At 37.2% G+C, this 21,367-nt stretch overlaps 1 protein-coding gene across 4 annotated transcripts in view; it reads left to right on the top strand.

Moving 5' to 3' along the window:
• The window catches only part of LOC127629767 (BCAS3 microtubule associated cell migration factor-like), a 303,774-nt gene that overhangs the window by 85,105 nt on the left and 197,302 nt on the right, over positions 1-21,367 (top strand). For all 4 annotated transcript variants that reach the window (XM_052106997.1, XM_052106998.1, XM_052106996.1 and 1 more), the window contains exon 16: positions 6,802-6,952. In XM_052106997.1, the coding sequence (XP_051962957.1) occupies positions 6,802-6,952 (151 nt within the window). The remainder of the gene's footprint in view (positions 1-6,801; positions 6,953-21,367) is intronic.

The following is a 21,367-nucleotide window of genomic DNA, read 5'->3' as shown; positions in this document are numbered from 1 at the left end:
AGCTTTGGCAGTTCCACAGGGTAGATGTTGAAGTTGGATACTGGATATTTTAATTACATTAATGAGTTAGAAAATAGTCCTAGGTCCAGGCAGGGTGGGCTTACGGCTTGTGTTTTTGGAAACATAATAGAGCATTTGAGGTCTTGGAAATTTTGATTAATTTCGAGGCTTAGAAATTTTGTTTTAAAGGAAACATGATTTGTCCATACTGTTTAACATGTCCATGGCACAGGTACAAGCAGGAAATTCTGATACATTTCTTTTTCGTTCAGCGGCTGCAGCACTGTGGTTTAGTTGCACCGCTTTTGAAGTATTCTTTTTCCCTTGTTTAACTTAATTAGATGCCATTATAATATGATCTTATTGATTTGAAAATATAATTTCTTAGTAAATGGATAGTTCACCAAAATATTACAATTCTGTCATAATTTACTCACCCTTATGTTGTCACACACCCATATGACTTACTTTCTAATGTGGGAAACAAAAAGAGATGTTGGCAATATTGTTTTTTTCTATATATAAAATTGAATGGTAACTGAGTCTGCCATTCTGCAGAGGAGAGAAAGTCATACAGGTTTGGAACTAAATGAGTAAATGATGACAAAATGTTAATTTTTGGTGTCCATAATTTTTGGAAGGTTCCTTTATAAATTTGGGTTTCTGTTATATATACACACACACACACACTCACACACACACACACACACACACACACACACACACACACACACACACTGATCAGCCACAACATTAAAACCGTCTGCCTAATATTGTGTAGGTCCCCCTTGTGCGCCAAAACAGCACCAACCCACATCTCAGAATAGCATTCTGAGATGCTATTCTTCTCATCTCAATTGTACAGAGCAGATGTCTGAGTTACCATAGTCTTTGTCTGTTCGAACCATTCTGAACCAGTCTTCAGTCAGAATGCTATTCTGAGATGCGGGTTTGCGCTATTGGATTGAGGCCAGGGCTTTGTGATGGCCACTGCAACACCTTGACTTTGTTGTCCTTAAGCCATTTTGCCAAAACTTTGGATGTATGCTTGGGGTCATTGTCCATTTGGAAGACCCATTTGTGTCCGAGCTTTAACTTCATGGCTAATGTCTTGAGATGTTGCTTCAATATATCCACATAAATTTCCTTCCTCATGATGCCATCTATTTTTGTTAAGTGCACCAGTCCCTCCTGCAGCAAAGCACCCCACAACATGATGCTGCCACCCCCATGCTTTAAGACTCACCCTTTTTCTTCCAAACATAGCAATGGGCATTACGAGAGGAAAAATCTCCAAAAAGGAAGATCTTTGTCCCCATGTGTACTTGCAAACTGTAGTCTGACTTTTTTCTGGTGGTTTTGCAGCATTGGCTTGGCATTGGAACTTGTCTACCTGTTTCCAGGCTGTTGTTCTGGGATTGATTTACACTTTTTTCACCAACTATGTTCATCTTTAGGAGACAGAATGTGTCTTCTTCCTGAGCAGTATGATGGCTGTGTGGTCCCATAGTGTTTATACTTGCATACTATTGTTTGTACAGATGAACGTGGTACCTTGAGGCCTTTGGAAATTGCTCCCAACGATGAACCAAACTTGTGGAGGTCCACAATATTTTTTCTGAGGTCTTGGCTGATTTCTTTTGATTTTCCCAAGATGTCAAGCAAAGAGGCACTGAGTTTGATATATATATATATATATATATATATATATATATATATATATATATATATATATATATATATATATATATGCCTTATTTAACCAAACTATATGTATTTTTTTATTTACTGACCAATAAGATATTTCCATTTTATTCAGTAAAATGTACCTTTTCTGTCGACAGACCAGCTTAGGGTTTCTGTTTAAAATGACATGCCAACATTCATGACTAGGAGCCGAGAATATGGTCCCCACTTACCAATAAGTAAATTGACATGATCAGATTATGTGCTCTTGATCATAGCCACATGCTGAGGTGCCTTGATTGCATTGGCGGACGCCTTCCTGTTCATCATCTCATGCACTGTTTGAGAAGTCTGCTTGACTGAGGTGAAAGATCCACAGCTTCCTCCTCACACACACACACACACACACACACACACACACACACACTAACATGCAATTGCCTGCAAACAATCTCACTCACATATGGTTTCAGTAAGGCTGTTATCTGAGCCAAAGAAGACTGCGGATTCCCACTGTCACCAAGGTGCTCCTCTGATGAGTTGTAAATGCTGACATGTTGTAAAGTATTGTATCTGATTTCAGACAGTCTCATAGAGGGACGTTTGGACATACTTTGTTTAATAAATTATATGCCTGAGTGCTTTCACATTTTCTTTGAGAAGTACCTATTTTGCTATTATGCAGAATTGTAAGATCATGCATTTTTTGTCATGATGTAATGGCTTGTAATCAGGCGGCAACTTCTGCAATGAAATCAGTAGATGGAGCGAGGCAAATAGAAAACATACTTTTTTTGTGCAGTTTGAGGTCTACCATCCTTGCAGTGAAAATAGTTTTTCGGCACAAAGTCTGGTAACAGTCAGGAAGTTTCATATAATGTTTCTGCTCATTAAAGTGGATGCCGTACTACAGGAAAAGCATGTACAGAAACCCAAAAACTTTGCTGGGGGAAATCTCAGCTGTCACTTTAAAAGCACTCTCATTCACTGGTGGTTTGGAAAAAGCCATTTTCACATAAGCTGGCTTGCTTGACCCCACTGCAATCCTGAAAATAGCAGCTAGCAGATACTGGAAAAGCAGAGGTAAAGGCAGTCCACCAGATATGGCTACTGATGTCTTTTCCACCAATGTCTGATTTCTTCTGAAAACAGTAAATCTTGTGAAGTTTATTTTCTTTGCAGCATCTGTGTTTTATAATGGTTCCTTTAATTTGTTTTCACTTTGTCCACCGGGATTGCTTTTATCCAGCTTTTTCTGGCCTCTCCTTCTCCCCCCCCTTCCACTTTTAGGACTCCTCTTCCGAAAGTGTGTATTTTAATAATGATGGCTCTGGGAATTGGCACAGGCAGACTTGACATGACAGTGCCTTCCCCCTTAGTGTGGCGGTACCGCCATTGTTCCTTTTCCTTTCCACTCATACCTAGTTTCCCTCCTCCCTCTTCCCGTCTTAATCCCAAACTCCTGTGAACTACGCTCTTACAGGAACATGTCTGGGGAAACCTGGATGAGCATGAAAGAAATGAATTGGTGAAACAGAATATATCAATGTATTCCCAAGCTGGGAAAGCACAATTTTTCTAGGAATGCAGATGCTCCACCAGACCGGACTAAAGCCAAGTAATTTCTCAGCCTTTGACACTTAGCATGTCGTGTGATATTTTGCCCCTAGGAATGTTATTCACATTGGCGCCAGTCAAGGCTAAATGTTTTAATAGAACTGTGAGCAGTAGACTGTTAGTCCATTCAATGGGTTGTGCTATCTAAATGACCAAAGTCATGTTTAGTTATCATAATCCATTAAGGCTGAGTAATCGTGATCTTCATTTGAACGAACCCCTGTTCAATTCTTAAAATCCCAAGATTGATGTTTTCTTACTTTAACGTTTGCTTCAGTTTTAGTTGTTGATATATACAGTATATCTGCTAAATATATAGGAATTGAATTGTACATTATAACAGAAATATACCCAAATTAAGCAGAATTAAAATTGAATAAAATCATATAAAAATCTAATGGAGAGCTTGTTAATCGGAATCAATCAAAAACGGAAAATCTGTTTCGATACCCAGCTCTACAACCCTTGATTTCCAATACTTTTTTTGTAAGAGGTCAACCAAAAGATGATTTTGCCGATACTGATAACTAAGGTGGTGGAAAAGGCTGATTAATAGGCCGATAGGTAAAAAAAAAAAAAAAAAAAACATTGACGTTCCTTACTGTGACGGGCACATGCATAGAGTCTACAACAATCCAAAATAAATAAAATCCCAGATGCAGTTTATCAGTCAACCACAATCCCAATCATAACGAGAGCTTTTTTTTTTATTTGGTCTGTAATGTGGGACTTTTAACTATAAAATTAGATTAGATTAGATTCAACTTTATTGTCATTGTGCAAAATACAAGTACAGAGCCAATGAAATACCTTGAAACACACTAGGGACGGAGACTTCGCTCCATTACAATGCTCTATATTTTAGTATTTACTATATTGATCATTTAATAGCCTATATATTCACCAGATGAAGAGTTTTGTAAATGTGTGTATGTATATACTGTATACTGTGTGTGTGTGTGTGTGTGTGTGTGTGTGTATATATATATATATATATATATATATATATATATATATATATATATATATATATATATATATATATATATATATATAGATATATATACACTACACACAATGTATGTACTGTTGGGGGACATTTCCATTATGTCTTATGTTTGATTATTTAATAAAAATATCAAAATATGCATTAAAGTGAGGATAAAAATGTTGAGAGATATTGTCAATGATGAAAGATTTAGAGACAGCAAATTGCAACGTGATTGTTTATTTCACCTCTAAATGTTGCTCTTATATTGCAGAGCTAACTATTCTAACTGAAAAATAAGAAGGAATTAAGAAAAAACTATTGCCATAGATTTTTGCAGATAACCGATAGTTCCAAAAACAACTGTCAGTATAGATTAAACGGTAAAACCGATATATCTACCTCTAGTTTTCTGTCTCCTGGAAGTTTTTTGTCAATGTATTAACAATGTTTTGTCTCTGAATAATCAACACCAAGGTTTTAAACAGTATAACCCATTGAACAGACTGTACATCTTTCTCTTCACAACCTCACAGCCTGAGGATTGCTTGTGTACCTCTTGTTTTTATTTTTTATTTTTCTTGCAAATCACCCAAATAGCTAGATGGATTGGTTGTGTTCATTGCTTTATTAGATGCAAATAGAAAAGCATGGGCGAGAAAAACAAGATATCAGTGACAGGACGCCCAGGTCTGTGCCATTAGAAGAAAATGCAAATGGTTCAGAGTGAGCTTGAACAGAGGGGTCAGGTGACAGGGTGACCCGACCGGCCTCTTGGAGTTAGTCCTTCGACGGCTGTGGATTTGCATTCATGGATCTTCTTTCCATTGGCTTGTCAAGTATCACTGCGCAGGCCATCACATATGAGTCATTAATCAAATGACGGCACCATAAGCAGTATCGTTTTGACTGGCCAGGCGCCTTGCCTACCTCGGACGTGCCATTCTTGAGGGTTTCAGCCAAGCCTGCCACACTTGGGTTTTTGTCATTCCGTGATGAGTTTAACATTATCCACCACATCCAAACAGCATCTAAGCGAGGCGCCTGCTTTTTGAGGACTTAGGCTTTGCTGGTGTAACACTGTTTGTGTTTGTATTTACATGCGAGTCAGGTTTTTGATTTACAGGGGGTTAAAAGTGTGCAAAGACTGCAGAGCAGGAGAGTGTGTCCTTCTTGGAAAGATGCTAAATTCATTAAGATTTTTCTTCCTCTACTCCTCTTCTTTGTCCATCAGAAGCACCATTATGGGTTTTCAGGCTGCTTCCTGTTCAAATTCCTTTTCTTTTCTGCTGCTCTTGCACACAAAAGGTGGCTGCGCTTGGGGTGTAGTGGTTTTGAAATGTGAAGGGCCCTTGAGATCTGGGCCCTGTGTGGAATGGCGCAGGGGTTTGTGCAATGTCTCCAGCCAAAGCCGGCCTTTATCGAGGGCCATGAGACCTAAATGGCCTCATTTTGGTTAAGCACAAAGACAGCATTTCTGGGTATTAGAGAGAGACCGAGAGGCTGGCTAATGATCTAAAACCCCTCCAACACTGTGGCACGGATGCTCTCTGCGCTTTTGCCCCCAGATAATCATTGTTTTGTGTCTTAGGTATTTCCCCTGCCGTCTGAATACCCTCTCTCCCATGATATTACAATAGAAACAAGGAAATGTTCGCTGAGATTATTGGGTTGGTCTAAAAAATTGAATGTTGAAAGGGAGTTAAAAAAATAAAAAAAATAATCAGTACTTTGACTTTTTGTTCAATGTTTGTGGAGTGTGCATAGCATGCACATTATAAAGGTTTGTTATTTTTACTTTTTGAAAAGTGCATGGAAGTATGTATGAAACTGAAAAAATACTTAATTTTTTGGTGAATAAAAAGTGGCACTTGACAATAAACAACCAATGTAAAGTGATAATTCGGGGTGAGCTATAGAGACCTTTGTCATTTATGTTTGTTTCCCTCAAAATTAAGGTTAATTTAATTAACGATTAAGGTTAAATAAGGAAAAATGGTGTTGCAACCCCTTCAGCCATGACTAAATTATATGTTTAAATGAAAAAGTTACTACATAACAAAACATTTTCATTTAACACTCCTATTTTTTTTATTTTTATGAATTCAGTGCTATCTTTCCACCAGAAGATGTAGTCCCTGACATGTAAAATGTACCTGCTATGGTTAATAGTTGGCCTCAATATGTGTGCTCATCCAAGTCCAGAACTATAAGCTGTATAATCTCTTTTTATTCAAAGTGTAAATTTAAATAAAATGTGTTAAACACAAGTATGGTGACTGAACTTCAAGGTGACTGAAGTTCAAAGAGGCTGTAGATTGGAGTAGACAGGGCTGCATGTTGAGCTAGTTAGTGCCAATCAGTACAGGGGTAAATATAGAAGAGTGTTATATGAGTTTACAACTTTTTTTTATTATTGTAAGAGATGTGTAAGCTTTGGGATTTTGTTCTGAAGTTTTGAATCTAGATAATGTTAATTTTAATATAAACTCCTTTCCTTTTCTTCACAGCCAAACTCACTAGTCAAGAATCTTACAACAACTTCACTAACAACTACATGGGTAACCCACGCCTGTCCCCACTACCCAGTTTGATTGTTGTTCTTCCTCTGGCACAGATCAAGCAACCGATGACCTTGGGCACCATCACCAAGCGCACTGGGTGGGTTTTTACACATTCTTTAATACTTCAAGGTATTTGGTAAGATTTTGTATTGACAAATATTTTGCAATCCTACAGTATATTTTGATTTCAATATTGTAACTTAATTCCAAAGTACTTTTCCACCTGTTTAAACTACTGGTTTTGGTCATAACTGCCTATATACAGTATCTGTGCCGTTTGGTGTATTGGCACTAAAAAACAAAGAAGAGTCCTCAATATAAATTATTTGCCCACTTTTACCACCATTTTATGCGAGTTATATCTTAATAGATAGTGTTGGTCCCACTTTATATTGTTTTAACTACTTTCATTAAAAAATGTCCACATTTGATGCAATGTACTTATTGTAATACTAAGGACATAGCCTAGTAGTTAAAGACAAGTGGGTCCAATTAATCTTTCAAGCCTTACGGGCAAATGCATTCACCCATTTCTCATTTGCAAGAACCATGTCAGAGATTGTGTCAGAAATTTGAAACACACCATAATTTTGCATGAACTCTTGACTGGTACAGGACATACTTAAGTGTCATCAAACCGTCATTTGCCAAATGATTGTTTAAATGCACAAAAACATGCAAACCTGCTTTCTCCCGCATATGGATCTTTGCTGTACGCAGTCGTTATCCCCAAACCAGATGTATTACATTTACTGGACGTAGCATGCGGTCGCTCTCCATGTAATATGAACACAGCGGCAAAGAATGGTTGCCATATCGATGACTGCAGAACACATTTACATACTGACTCAACATAATTATGACTTATTCCAATTGTTTATTTTTATTTAAATGGAAAGTTTGAATTGGAAATTCGCTAACGAAAGAGTGGCACATTGGGTCAATGAGTAGGCAGATGTGGTAGATTTATACAAGGCCCTGCAGCTCATTGTCATGCAGAACACTTTGCACTAAGGTTGTTTTAAGTGCCTTCACTCACCTAGTATTGGGCCAGTGCGATTTTTAAGTATCATCTGCTCATCAGACGCATCAGTTTGAAGTTTGAATAATTCAGTGTTGTGTTTGGTTTGCTCTTTGCAGACCGTGTATGCTCTCACTCACCATTTACATGGCTTGTTTCTACAGACATGCCTAGTCTAAGACTACACATTGTGCTATTGCACTGACAGACCAGAAGACATAATGGTGTTCAGTCCTCAAGTTTAGTCCCAATACATTTAATATTTCTCTTTCAGTCTGTCTCTCTCTTCTTAGCTATGGCTAGCATATGTGGTGGCTGACAAAAGATGGCCCATGTTGTGCATGTTGTGTATGTCAGTCAGTCAGCTGTTTCCCTGCACCCTCCTGTCTTAGCTCATATCCTCCTTGCCCGTCAACATGCTCAAAAAACTCTGCCATTCCCCAGCCACTGCTCTGAGTGCTGCACATCTGAGAGTAGAGGACCTGGTCACCACAAGGGAGGGCCGTCCGCCTTACAGAAAAAGTCTCGGTATTAATGCAACTGGACGTTTTGGAAAAGCAGAACCCCTCCTGTGATCTTTTACCTCCATGGAACTGATACTGGGCGCACTCAAATTGGCTCTGCGGGAGTCGAGCACCATCTGTACCCCTGTGTGGGCTGTTGAGGTGATTGTTTTTGTGTGTGTGTTTTTACACACTGTACAGATTTATTTATACCTGCATGAACAGATCTTTGTTGGCAATCATGGCTATGGAGCACACTGTCAGTCTTGATTTGATCACCTTTTGGTGGAACAGCTTTGGAAACTCCCTTTAAGTTTTTCCTAAAGGAGACGCCTTTATTTGTCATTTGTTACTTTTTGTCACTTCTCGTGTTAGGCCAGAAACATGCTCTATGCAAGTACGCAAATGAAGATGCAAATGTTTGGCCAAAGCATTGCATGCATGCAGTCACGTTGTGCATAAGTATACTGTGTTCTTGCGTTACTGTGGCAGTCAGTACTCAAGAGGGCAATAGAGTTTCCTTCAAATGTCTTGCCCAGCAAGATTATTTTCAAACTGCTAGAAGAACAGTAGAGTAGACAGTAGAAGAAGAATGTTTACCCCATTCTCCGCTACAGCACCCTTAGTACTAAATCAAGCTTGTGTAGCTAGAAGCGCTGGAGTTTCACATAATTGGGTAAAGTATCTCTCAGGCCATCTCTCAGAAGAGAGAGATATATAATGGGGCTAAAGGTAAGTGGGACACAATGCAGACCAGATTTTCCCAAATGAGAATCATAGCACAACATAGAGCATGTGTGTTAACCGCTAGGCCACATCTACAACCAGTGTGTGTTTTGATACAGACTTTTTTAGATCTATAATTCAAGGATAGTGTAATATTAATGCTAAGGTAAGGGTGCTTACACAATAGAGAAATCTGTGACTGAGTGTTTGACCTATAGGGATGCTTAAAATAGCCTGTTTTGTTTGATACATAGTGGGAATACAATAAATGTGATTTCTGAAAGCTCAACCCATTTCTCTGAAATCTTCAAAGTTCAACTTTACTCCAATTGTGATCATATTAGAGAGCGGCCTTGCGACACACCACTCTCTTTGAAATAAATGAATTTGCAGTATTCTTTAACCTTAGGGTCAGCTCTAGTGTGTAGCCACCCTAATACTTAAATAGGAGCTACAGACACTTGTTTTTAATACTGAAAAAGAGATAGACCTCTCAGTTAAAGCATTAGTTCACCCAAAATTAAAAATGAATTCTTACTCATGTTGTTTCAAACCTTGACTTAATTTCTGCTGTGGAACACAAAAAGGAGATGCTTTGGACTGGCAGCCTCTGACTCACACTGTCAGTCCTAATTAGGGATTGTGTTAACCGAACATTCTCTGTCATTTACAGATTTTGTTTTTTTTCAAACATTGATGGATAATTCCAAATGCTGTCTGTCATTTTGACAGACAAAAAAGAAACAAGAAAACCATTTTAACCTGGCACATCAGTTTTGACTTCACTCTCCCTCACTCTCACTCTTCAGCTGTGTGTGTCTGTGTGTGTGACCTGTTAATTGCCTGGTATTTAGACGTGTTTCTGGCTATCCAATCACAAATGGACTGGAACATAGCAATTTACACCTAGTAATATGCGTCTTTTAATCACTTGTGTTGAGATTTCGAATGAAGGGTCTCTAATTTCATGACTGCATACATCTATCATTACATCAGTGTAATACTGCATGATAATAAAGTGGAGAAAAGTATAAGAACAAAAAGAAAGTGGTGTATTGTTTCTGTCAGTTATAGTTTGCAATTAATCGATGTGCAAACATGATGTCTAGAACAGAATTCTCCATTATTTAAGTGGACTAGCTGTATCAAGATTTATATGCATATTCTTCTCATCTGTTAATTAATGTTGATATCAGACACACTGAAATAGGGTCGTGAACTTGTGTCTATGTGCTTTTTTCCAAATTTCCAACTGGATAATTTCTTATTAAAGCCGCACGTAACCAGCAAAATTTAAAATATTATGTGACCTTTTCTATGAACCATGCCAGCTATTCTCTTGATTTCAGCTGTCAGATCATCCAGTGCAGTGGGCTCTTGGTTGTTAATGTCAGTCCTGAGTGTCTACTAAATAATACAGAACCTTTCTTTTCCACCTTTAATTCCTCATTCATCAGCCAGCCCAGTCCCATTTGCTTACTGACATATTTAGTACAATAAGACTGTAGTGATGGTGCTAAAAGGACGTGAATCCCACTGAAAATGCTCTTGCATAATACAGAATAGCATGTGTGGGGTGGTGGATGGTTTGATCAGATCAACACAAGGGGGGCTTCTCTGACCTCACAGATATTGTAGGCTTAGTATAATACAAGAATTGAGCTGCTTTTGGGCCATTGTCTCATAGTGCAGTAATGATGGAAGGAATAGCTTATAGGGCGTGGGGTCTACCAAGCCTTGTGAAAATATCATGCCGTAAAGCATTTGCGCAAATCACCTTATTTTAATGGCTTTGGAAATGCAGCATTAGGCTCATGAGCAGAGAGATAAATGTGTGAAAGATTATTCTGTTGAAGTGGGGTTGTTGCCCTCGATGACCACTGGCTGTCATCATGTGACTCTTTGCTTCCTGTTAAAAGGCATCCTGTGTGATCATTGTTTCTCTGTAAACATTTCTCAGTAATAAAGACCCTCGTAGCACTTTACGGATTTGGATGCAATCTGCTTTTTACTTGCTTTTATGTTATTGTTATGGTTTGGAGTCAGGTCTGATCTTATTAAAAGTGCATGAGCGTGTCATGTGATGGATAATATGATGTTGTCCTACTTTTTCAGTACAGAGGTTCAACATTTTTTATTATCTTTTATAGATATTTTAGATCTTACAACCACACTAAATTCAAACACCAAAATAATCATCAATGCTGCTAAACAAACCTGGGCTTTTCATCTCCATGGAAACACATTTATTTAACACTGGCATCCATCTTTTTTCACAGCTGGATATTTACTGAGTCCATTCAGCTGAGAGAACAGTGCCACTTGAGACACAACCAAGCAACCTGCCGGATTGATTGTGTATGTTGGCTGTGATGTTTGAGTATCTAAAGCCCTGTGTGCAATACAATTAATTAATTTTACAAAATGTCCAACACAATTGCCACTATACACTAAACTTACCCTGACTATTGTTCATCATGTTGTGCAGATCTCTCTTTCACGATAAATAATCTATATTTGCCAGAATAAGACAGGAAAGATTCAAGATCTGTGTAAAACTAAAAGGTTTTGTTTCACTGACTGCAATTCAGCTCTATTGAATAGTGAAATAATTCAATGGACTGTCATTTGTATGACTTCTTGTGCTAGAGGGTTACAAATTTAGATTTTATCTCCTTTTATTGCTTTTGGGAAAGCATTATTGGCTGTAAATGTTTACAGTAATCCATTGCTTTGGTTGTAGATCAGGGATCCACTTCCCCTCTCCTTTCTACTAACTCTTCAACAAGGATACTCGCATCTCATTTCTCATTTTAAAGATGAGAACTTAAAACTCACTGTTTGTTTAAATTCTATTGAAATGTCAGAAAAGATTGACCCTCATGCCCTTTCACTCCTAAATGCCACCAGTTTTTGAGTTTATCCTCAGACATTTGATGAAAATTGAGCTAACAATTTACACTCACAGAGCACTTTATTAGGAACACAATAGTCCTAATAAAGTGCAGAACGTGGTCTTCTGCTGTTGTAGCCCATCCGCCTCAAGGTTCGGTGTGCTGTGCATTATGAGATGGTATTCTGCTCACTACAATTGTACAGGGTGGTTATCTGAATTACCGTAGCCTTTCTGTCAGCTTGAACCAGTCTGGCCATTCTGCATTGACCTCTCTCATCAACAAGGCGTTTCTGTCTGCAGAACTGCCACTTTGTTTTTTACTCTATAGACTGTTGTGTGTGTAAGTCCTTGGACATTAGCAGTAACAGAAATATTCAAATGAGCCCGTCTGGCACCAACAATCACACCAATGTCAAAATCACTGAGATCACATTATTTCCCCATTCTGATTGATGATGATGTGAAAATTAACTGAATGCATGATTTTATGCACTGCTGCCACACAATTGGATGATTAGATAATTGCATGAATAAGTAGGTGAACAGGTGTTCTTAATAAAGTGCTCTTTCTTTTTCTTATTTTTTATCTATGACTTTTATTTATATGCACTTACATTTATACAATTGTTAACCTTTTTTGCATTCCCAATCATAAAATCGATTAAATAAATGAAACGAGACAGCCTCGATGACGTATGCGGCCAACAAATGTGACCTACGGAGGACGCATCCTTCCAAACAACACAGGCACAGGCTATGTTGCTAATACATTGCTAATCATTTTAGGCCCTGCCGAGTAAAAGGCACTTTTGATTTTATTTTCTCCCAAAACACTTAACAGCAACAAAACTACCACAGTAATTTCCTTAACACCTGTTTGTCACTATACGCTGCAAAATATGAAGTTTGATTACAAGGTCATTTGATGTAATATATTTGATCTAATATATGATATTTAATATATTTTTTTAAATGTTGCAAATTTATGTAGCTAATAAGAATTCCTGAAATTATCAGATTTTAAGACATAATACTATCTGTCATTTTCATTTTTGTTCAAGGTGATTAAATAAAAAATAAAAAAATCCAGTAAGCAAAAAGATAGTATTTCAGGTAAAAAGCCCACCTATTGAAGGGGCTAAAGGCCCCCATAAAAAAAAAAAAAAAAAGATTTTCTTATGCGGGACAAATAGATTTGTAATGAAACATTTTCAAAACATTGACTGATCCAATCACAATGGAGATTCATTTGTTTATAGAATACTTTAGATGTTGTGAAATGCAGAATGTGACTGAAATTAACAGAAAATGTTTAACCCTTTCCTGAAGTGGAATTTTGTATAAGTATTATCTTAATTTGTTACTAAAAATATATCTTGCAATCTCAAAAGAATTTGCCTAAGTTAAAAATGTTTCCCCTTTAACTATTGTCCCTATATTTACACGATATTACATTAATACCCCTATGGGCCTTTTACCCCAAGCGTGGGGTAAAAGGCTCCCTCACCACCTTTAAAAAATAAAAAAAACGTATTTCAATAAAAACAACCATCCACTTTTATTTCCTTAAACACAAATTATGTTGCTCTAAAAAATTAAATAAAAAGATTTTTTCAATCTTGATACACTTTGTTTATAAAATTTACGTTAATGTGTGGTTTTAGCGCTATTGTACTATGTGTGTGTGTGTATGTGTATATATATATATATATATATATATATATTTTGATCTGGTCTGGAAATAAAGACACATTGAAACGTAAAATGTTATGGCTTTAAAGTTGTGTTATTAAAAATATCTATGCAAACTGTTTGCCCAATCAAATCAATAATAATAACTTTTCAATCTATCTCTGTGTATCTATCCCATCATGAAGACCCTACCTCTTTGGGGCAGGATGTTTTTCCATTGAAACTCCATGGTGAGTTTTTCCAATTCACTCCCAGCATGCTTTTGTCGACGCTTCAGCAAACAACTGCATTTATTTCATCTTTCATTCATTTACAAGAACCTTTTCATTTTTTTTGTTTATTCTAGCACGCTGGGTGAAGAACCAAGAGATGTGCTTTTTATTGTTGCTTTTTTCTTCTGTTTCTGTATGTGGATTTTGCGGTTTGACTGTACTGCCACATTTCCTATGGCCAGAAAAGCTTTTGTGGATTTGTGTTTTTATTTTTATTTTTTATGTTAAATAATACTGCAATGTAAGTTACATAAAAGGCCATTGTGCAATTTGAAAATGCAGGTAATTTAAAAAGATTACATCACATGACAATGGAGAAAAAAAGCTAAGAGTAGTAGAAATTAGAAGAAAAAACTGCTTTTTTTTGCTCATCAGTAAAGACATCAGCCTTTCATTTAAGTTAGAATATTCTGCTTTGGTATCACCAAATTCATGGGAGAGAGAAAAGAGTTTTTGGACTAGACTTCATCACAATATATTGAGCTTTGGCATGTTAGACAACATCAGTGCTCTGTTTGCCAGTCCATTCTGTGGTTTAAACTAACCTTCTCTTCAAAGTGATTTCCTCTTTTCCTGCTTCGTTTTTCCCAAACAAAGAAGACAGATTGTTTATTTAAAAAATGCCTTTGTGTTCACATTCAAGTTGTTGTCATTATGATTTTATTGGCTCGTGACTTCTGGAACAAGGGTGAAAAAATGATCAGTATACTGTGCACAACTGTCGCAGACTGCCTCTTCAGATGTGTGCGATGCGGTCGTGGTCATTCATCCGCTTTGCCCTTTAATTTGTTGTGACAATTTTATAAAGTAATTGGATAATGGTATAATCATTGGCTTGAGTGTATATGGAGAAAACATGGAGAGTTTTTTCAGTTTTATTTTATGCCAAGTTTAAGAAAGTTACTTTATGATTGAAAGGCAGATTATTTTTGAAGTAATGCATATTTTCCAAAAGAATGGAGAGATAAAGGCAGAACATTTTATAATTTCATAAAGTTGAAGTTTATAACTTTTTTTTTTAACAACTGAATACAATTTGTTTGAAAGAGTTTTGTATTTGCACTAGTTGATTTAAGCTGATGTTCTTGCATAATTCACAGCCCTTCTTTGAAGATAAGTATCCAAACTGGCTATCTTTTTTAGTTTTTAGTCATGTGTTTAGCTAAAGAAGCAGCTTTAATATAAAACTCTCAACTTGGGCTGTGGATATAGAGTCCTTAAATTAATTTATTACAGTTTCTGTGTCTGCATTCTTTTACAACAAGAGTCTTGGTAGCATTATTAAAGATTCTGTTAGGTGTAGCCTCAAAGACAGGAATTTTATCCTCTTTGATTCCCTGCTTCTCTCACCCCAAAAAATGAATCACATGTGCTGCTGTCCTGACACAGTACAGTACCAGAGTTCCTCTGGCGTGGGTTTTAACTTTTGTTGTGGCGTCCTTGCATACTTTTTAATTAGATCTTTTCCCCTGCCCTGTTCTTTTGTGATCACAGAGGAATCATGTGTTTTAAAGCCTCATTATTAACATGAGAATTGTGCCTTCATCTTGACTGAGCAAATTACACTGTACATTTCATCTGAGACTTATCTTTGATCTAGATATAGATTTTAATTTTTATTAGTATTTTCTTATTTTATTTGCATAAGTGATAACAAAAAGTAAGCTTAACATCAATATAAATGCAAACAAATGAAAGGGAGCAAAGCAATCAACATCCAGTCAGAGAAGTATGGATAAATGTAGAATAAAATCCAAAACAGAAGACTCACAGAGGAGGAAAAAAGGCCAGTTACAGCTTAAAACAAATGCTAAAACATGAGGATACACAGAGATACTGTAGATAAATGTATATAGGGCTGCGAAAAGGTGTTTTGATAATAGCAGAGAAATTACACATACTTTAGAATTTTTTTTTAAAGATATGTATACGGAAAAATAGATGTCATATGCATTAGCTTTAAAAAGGTATTTAAAATATAGTATTACATAGCTCTTGCCAGAATATCAGTAATCTGGACCAATGCAATTTAGGATTGAAGTTTAAAGCTACAGCATATGCAATTTGTGAAGTGAAAAGAATGATGTGCACAACACTTAACACGCATGCGTTAAATTAAAAAAGTTTGACATGTTATTTTTTCTTAATTGCGATAAACGCATTTGCCGTTAAAAACATTTGTGACCTGTCCACCCTGAGTCATTACACTGATTCACACCCCACAAACACACACAGCAGTGATTCAATGGTGGTGATAAAGTGATGGAGAAAGGACCTCTTAATTCACAATTTTATTTTACAAAACAAGGCTTGATGGAACTTGTGACAGATATGAAGTACTTTTCAGCCAAAGTAATACACATTTTAATTACCACAGAAGCACGCCAAGTCTTAACTGTCACAAAAACAAAGACTGAGACATTTTTGTCTGCAAGAGCTTTTCATGTGAAGTTCAAAGCGGCGCTTGATGATGGCACTGACACCCTGACGTGAATCATAAACGCGGCTTGACGATTGATGAAGATAGCTTCAGTCAGCCGGCTGGTTAATATTGTGGAGGATGAGATTTCACACCCATTACAATGAATATGTAAGCTTTGTTGGGAGTCGTTCTTTCAATTAGTCAAACTCCCACTTAGAATTTGGGAAACATTCAATGTTACTTGAATTGGTGCTGTTGTAGTGCATTTCTATCTTTATACTGTTGGAAGGCTTTGTTTGGAAAATGCTAATAAAGCTTTATATTGTTACATATTCTTTTGTTCTCACTCTTAAGAAGGAAATAAATGCATTTTGTCAAGGAGTCAAATTTCAGTACTTTGAAAATCTGTGATTAATCGTGATTAACTATGATTAATTGACTGACAGCACTAATGAATGTTTATATGTATACTATATACACTGCCGGTCAAAAGCTTTGAAACACTTACTCATTCTTTATTATAATTTTTTTCCCCCAAATTTTAGAATAATAGTAAAGTCATCAAAACTTTGGAATAACAAATGGAACTATGGGAATTATGTTGTGACTAAACAAAATCCTAAATAAATCAAAACTGTGATATATTTTAGCATCTTCAAAGTAATCACCCTTTGCCTAGAATTTGCAGACATGTACTCTTTACATTTTCTCAACCAACTTCTTGAGGTATCAGCCTGGGATGCTTTTTAAACAGTATTGAAGGAGTTCCCATCTATGTTGGGCACTTATTTGCTCCTTTTTTTTTTTTTGGTCCAAGTCGTCAAGTTCAAAAAGTTTTTTTTTTAAAAAAGACAGCTTTAGTGACACCTGGGGAACACATATTTGCCAGCATTTTTTTAAGAAAACCAAAATCATGGCAAATAATGTACTTTCTTTAAAGATATTCCAATGAGGTGGAACACTGGAAATGGAGGGGAAAAGTTTTGGCTCCTCTTTTTGTTTTTGATGCCGGCTTCCGAAATGGCTGTGTGCATCGCGGCTGAGTGCCTTAGCTATGTCAAGAAAAAGCTGCTGTACAATAATTAATGTGTTGTTGAGAGATATGTCTGCATTTTGCACAACCCTTTCAAGAGAGCTGTAACACAGGCCCCAATGCCTGATGTACACCAGCCATATGGTCATCTTGTCACATCAAGTGTGTAGATACAAAGTTTTACATACTTTGTGAAAACATCACAGCTGTTAATAAATTGCAACATAAATATTGTATGTTTTAAGGTTAGTTGTTCCCAATAATTTGGAATGAGATATTCATTCCTATTAACGACTGGAATGAGAGACAGTGTTCTGTTGTACAGTATTTGTTTGCTGCAAATGGAGGCTGCCTCCCACCGATGGCGCCTCGTCTGTACCTTGAACTGTAATGCGGAGCGGCTTTGATGGTGGACATCACAGACTGAATTATGCCCTTGAGGAAAAGCTATTAGCTCAAGTCAAGAGTCCTCATATGTTAAATTAAAAGTGGAAATGACATACAAGGAGTCTTTTCAGTGAATTAGTTAGAGAGAAAAATTTCTAAAGTCTTAAGAGGATGCAGAGAAAATGCCAGTTGGGAAAAAAAAGAGAAATTATAAGATAAATTTGGCTTTTGTTTAGCAACGTCCATCTTCCGTCTCTCCATCTTGCTAAATTTGTTTGTTTCATAATTTATTGATTTTAGGATGGGTGTTTTTTGTAAACTGCTCTCTATGCCAGTATTTATTTAGAATAATCTGTTCACTCAAATGATCTGCTGAATCACTGCAACTTGAGTCTACTCTCTAGCCACTTTAAGTGATACCAAAAGGAAAAGAGTGATTCAAAATACAGACAGAACATCTCGAGTGGTTGGTCTAAAGTAAATTCAGATGCAACACAAGTGTTAAGTGCTTAAAAAGTACCACCATCCTTCCACATAGTGCACTCAAATAAGAACACGCTGACCAAGTCATCTGTTGACCAAAGCCTCTTCACAGAACTCTTATTATATTTGGCGAGCTTCAGAACGACACTGGCAGACGAGCGGCGTGCTCAGCTTACTGGGCTAAGAGGCTGAAGCCATGCCCAGCTTTTAGCTGAGACTGGCTCTTTGCAACGTTTTTGGTCTCATCATCATTACTGGCATGACATTATATACCTTGAAATGTGTCTTTAAGAATAATCTTATTTCCAGATTTATTATGCAAAGCACTTAGTACTTAAACAGAAAGACGTTTAGAAAAGGATATGGTTTCTTCTCACTTCCTCTCAACTCTGTGGCTGACACCGTCACCCTGTGATTTTAGAGAAATAAATATTTAAGTAACACTGAAGTAATTTTGCTTTTACTATTAAAAACAGCTGTGCACCCATCCTTTAAGTTTTTCCATCAAGAGAGAGTGTCAGCCGTTTCAAACACCAGCCAACAAAACACCAGCTCTTTATTGGGACAGGAATCAGGAGGGACCTTTTTATTTGATATTATATTGGAATTTGGGTTGCAATACAATGTGATTCTCTTTGTCTAGTTTATTGCGATTCAAAACAGTGAAATATTGCAATGTTTTACTCGCTTGGACTTCAGTGCTTTGCGTCATCGTAGAGCCATGGAAGTAGAAGTCAGTAAAGGTGAGTGAGGAAATAGCAAACCTTTATCATTACATGAAAACCCTTGCAGTCTAGCTTTACGAAGGGTCTGTATGTTATAAAACAGTGTTTTGCATTTTGGTTGAATAGCAATAGTTGTGTTAATTTTTTTAATGCCACAATATTATTGCTTCTTGCGTTGAGTATTAATACAGTTTTGATAGATAAAATATCAAATATTTGTATGTCTACATTTTCACCGTACCTCTAACACTTGATCTGCCTCCCTGCCTGGAAACCTGCTAAGCTCATTCACTTCCCCTGCTGCCTTGAACTCTGTGGTTGGCAGGAAGGATTTAAATGCTTCTATGAGCTACACTCTTCACAGTTTTTTCGGTCAGTGATGGTCAGGGCAAAGGAAGAAACTTTTCTAAAAGAGGGGGGTATGTGATGCTAGCTGACTTCAAAACTGTCGGCTGTCCTTTTTCCTCATTATAACAGGCCCGCTTGGGAATCCTAGTTTTATTAGAGGGAGAAAGAGGAAAATGTGCACTTCACTGTACTTGACACTTCACATCCTGTGGCAGCTTGGCATGTTTTTTTGCACTGTATCCCCTTTTCAGCACTGACAGACAGTGATACCCAAAGCTACCCTGGCCAAGGCGATATCCTGACAATCCGCTCGTATTGCCCCAACAACAATGCACACCACACTGCAGATATTTAGTTATTCTGTGCAGCCTCCTTCCAACACCAATTAACAAATGCCGATATCTCTCCCAGCATTTCTTTACTTTATATTTTTTAGTTTTATTCCTATCCAACCAACAACCCTCGACTGGTGTTGGCCAAACAAAGATGTCAACATCACTACACGTCCTGAGAGTAATATACGACTTGATGACAGTTTTAAAGGAAGTGACAGAGCGAGAGAGCTGCTCAGCAACAGGTTACTCAACACTTATTAGTGTAATGCAAGGCTGGAGAGTCCCACTTCAAATGCTGGACAATCCATCCACATTAACTCCCAGTCCAGACTTCATGCTCTAAAACAATTTAATTACAACTGCCAGGTTTGCTCCAGAGTTTTCTGCTCTTTTAATGCACAATAAATATTTTTAGTTAGCTGGCTCCAAATCACATCCATTTGTGCGTATTTTTGTGTGTGCATGGCTGATAGTATCTGGAATCTGGTTTTGTGTGAAACGGCTAGTATTCAGTGTTTTGGAAGTCGCTTATACATTTGAGATATAGAGGGTATGTTTTACAGTGCGGTTTAATGCCGGAGTCGGACAATGATACCACACAGCTTCTGTTCTAGGATGAATTCCATATGTGAGCCCTTATCATGGCACATAACCATTTTCTCTCAATGGCTTCATCAAAATACTACTGCAGGAAAGAATAGCTCAATTGCCCAATTTTTTTTTTTTTATACACGCACGCACACACAAACCAGTCTGGCAATTCTCTGTTGACCTCTCTCATCAACAAAACAGTTCTGCACAGAACTGCTTCACACGGAATAATTTTGCGTGAAATTGTGCGTGAAAATCGTAGGTGATCAGTTACAGAAATACTCAAACCAGCCCGTCTGACACTGACAATCATGCCACTCTACAAATTAATGAGATCACATTTTTCCAAGGGGAACCTACACGATATTAGGCAGGTGGTTTTAATGATGTGGTGCTCGAGATACAGTACTGTGCAAAAGTCTTAGACACATAATATGTTTATATCTTCAGCTTTAATGTGTCAATAGGAAATATAAATGTTGGACTCACAAACATTACTTTTGCAAATAGAAATGATTAGAATAGAAGAACAGGGAGCCCTGACGCAAATCATGAACTCTGCTTCAGGATTGCTGTAGAAAGGCGGATACCCACGGTCTACTGGCATATTGTTGAGGATTTGTGTTTAAGAGATTTAATACCCATTGCAATGGATATGGAACATATGGGCAGACTAGTTCTTTCATTAAGTCAACCTTCTTTAGACTTTGGGAAATTTTCAGTGTTACTTGAATTGGTGTTATTTTTTATTGCATTTCTATCTTAATACCAGAGGCGGCGGCAGCCGATTTTGCCGGGGCTTCAGCCCCGAATGTTTTGAGTGTAGCCCCGAATGTATTTTGAAAAGTTGACTGACAAATATGAAACCGGACGAAAGCCTATGTAAACCTCCGAAATCAAAAGTTACCTTATTTCATTGTGCTTTGGCTTTGCACATACTGCATACAGCCTGTAAAAATAGACATAGGCATAACTAGCCTATAAAATAAGTTCCTTTGCTGCCGGTAGCCTATGGGTGACTCCGTTTCTTCCTCTCTGTTGAATATGCAGCAGGTAGAGGAGGAGCTTGCACAGTCGT

Source organism: Xyrauchen texanus, chromosome 36, assembly GCF_025860055.1.
Source record: "Xyrauchen texanus isolate HMW12.3.18 chromosome 36, RBS_HiC_50CHRs, whole genome shotgun sequence".
Lineage (NCBI taxonomy): Eukaryota > Metazoa > Chordata > Actinopteri > Cypriniformes > Catostomidae > Xyrauchen > Xyrauchen texanus.
The sequence above is the reverse complement of the archived record's forward strand: the minus strand, read 5'-3'. Positions and strand labels throughout refer to the sequence as shown.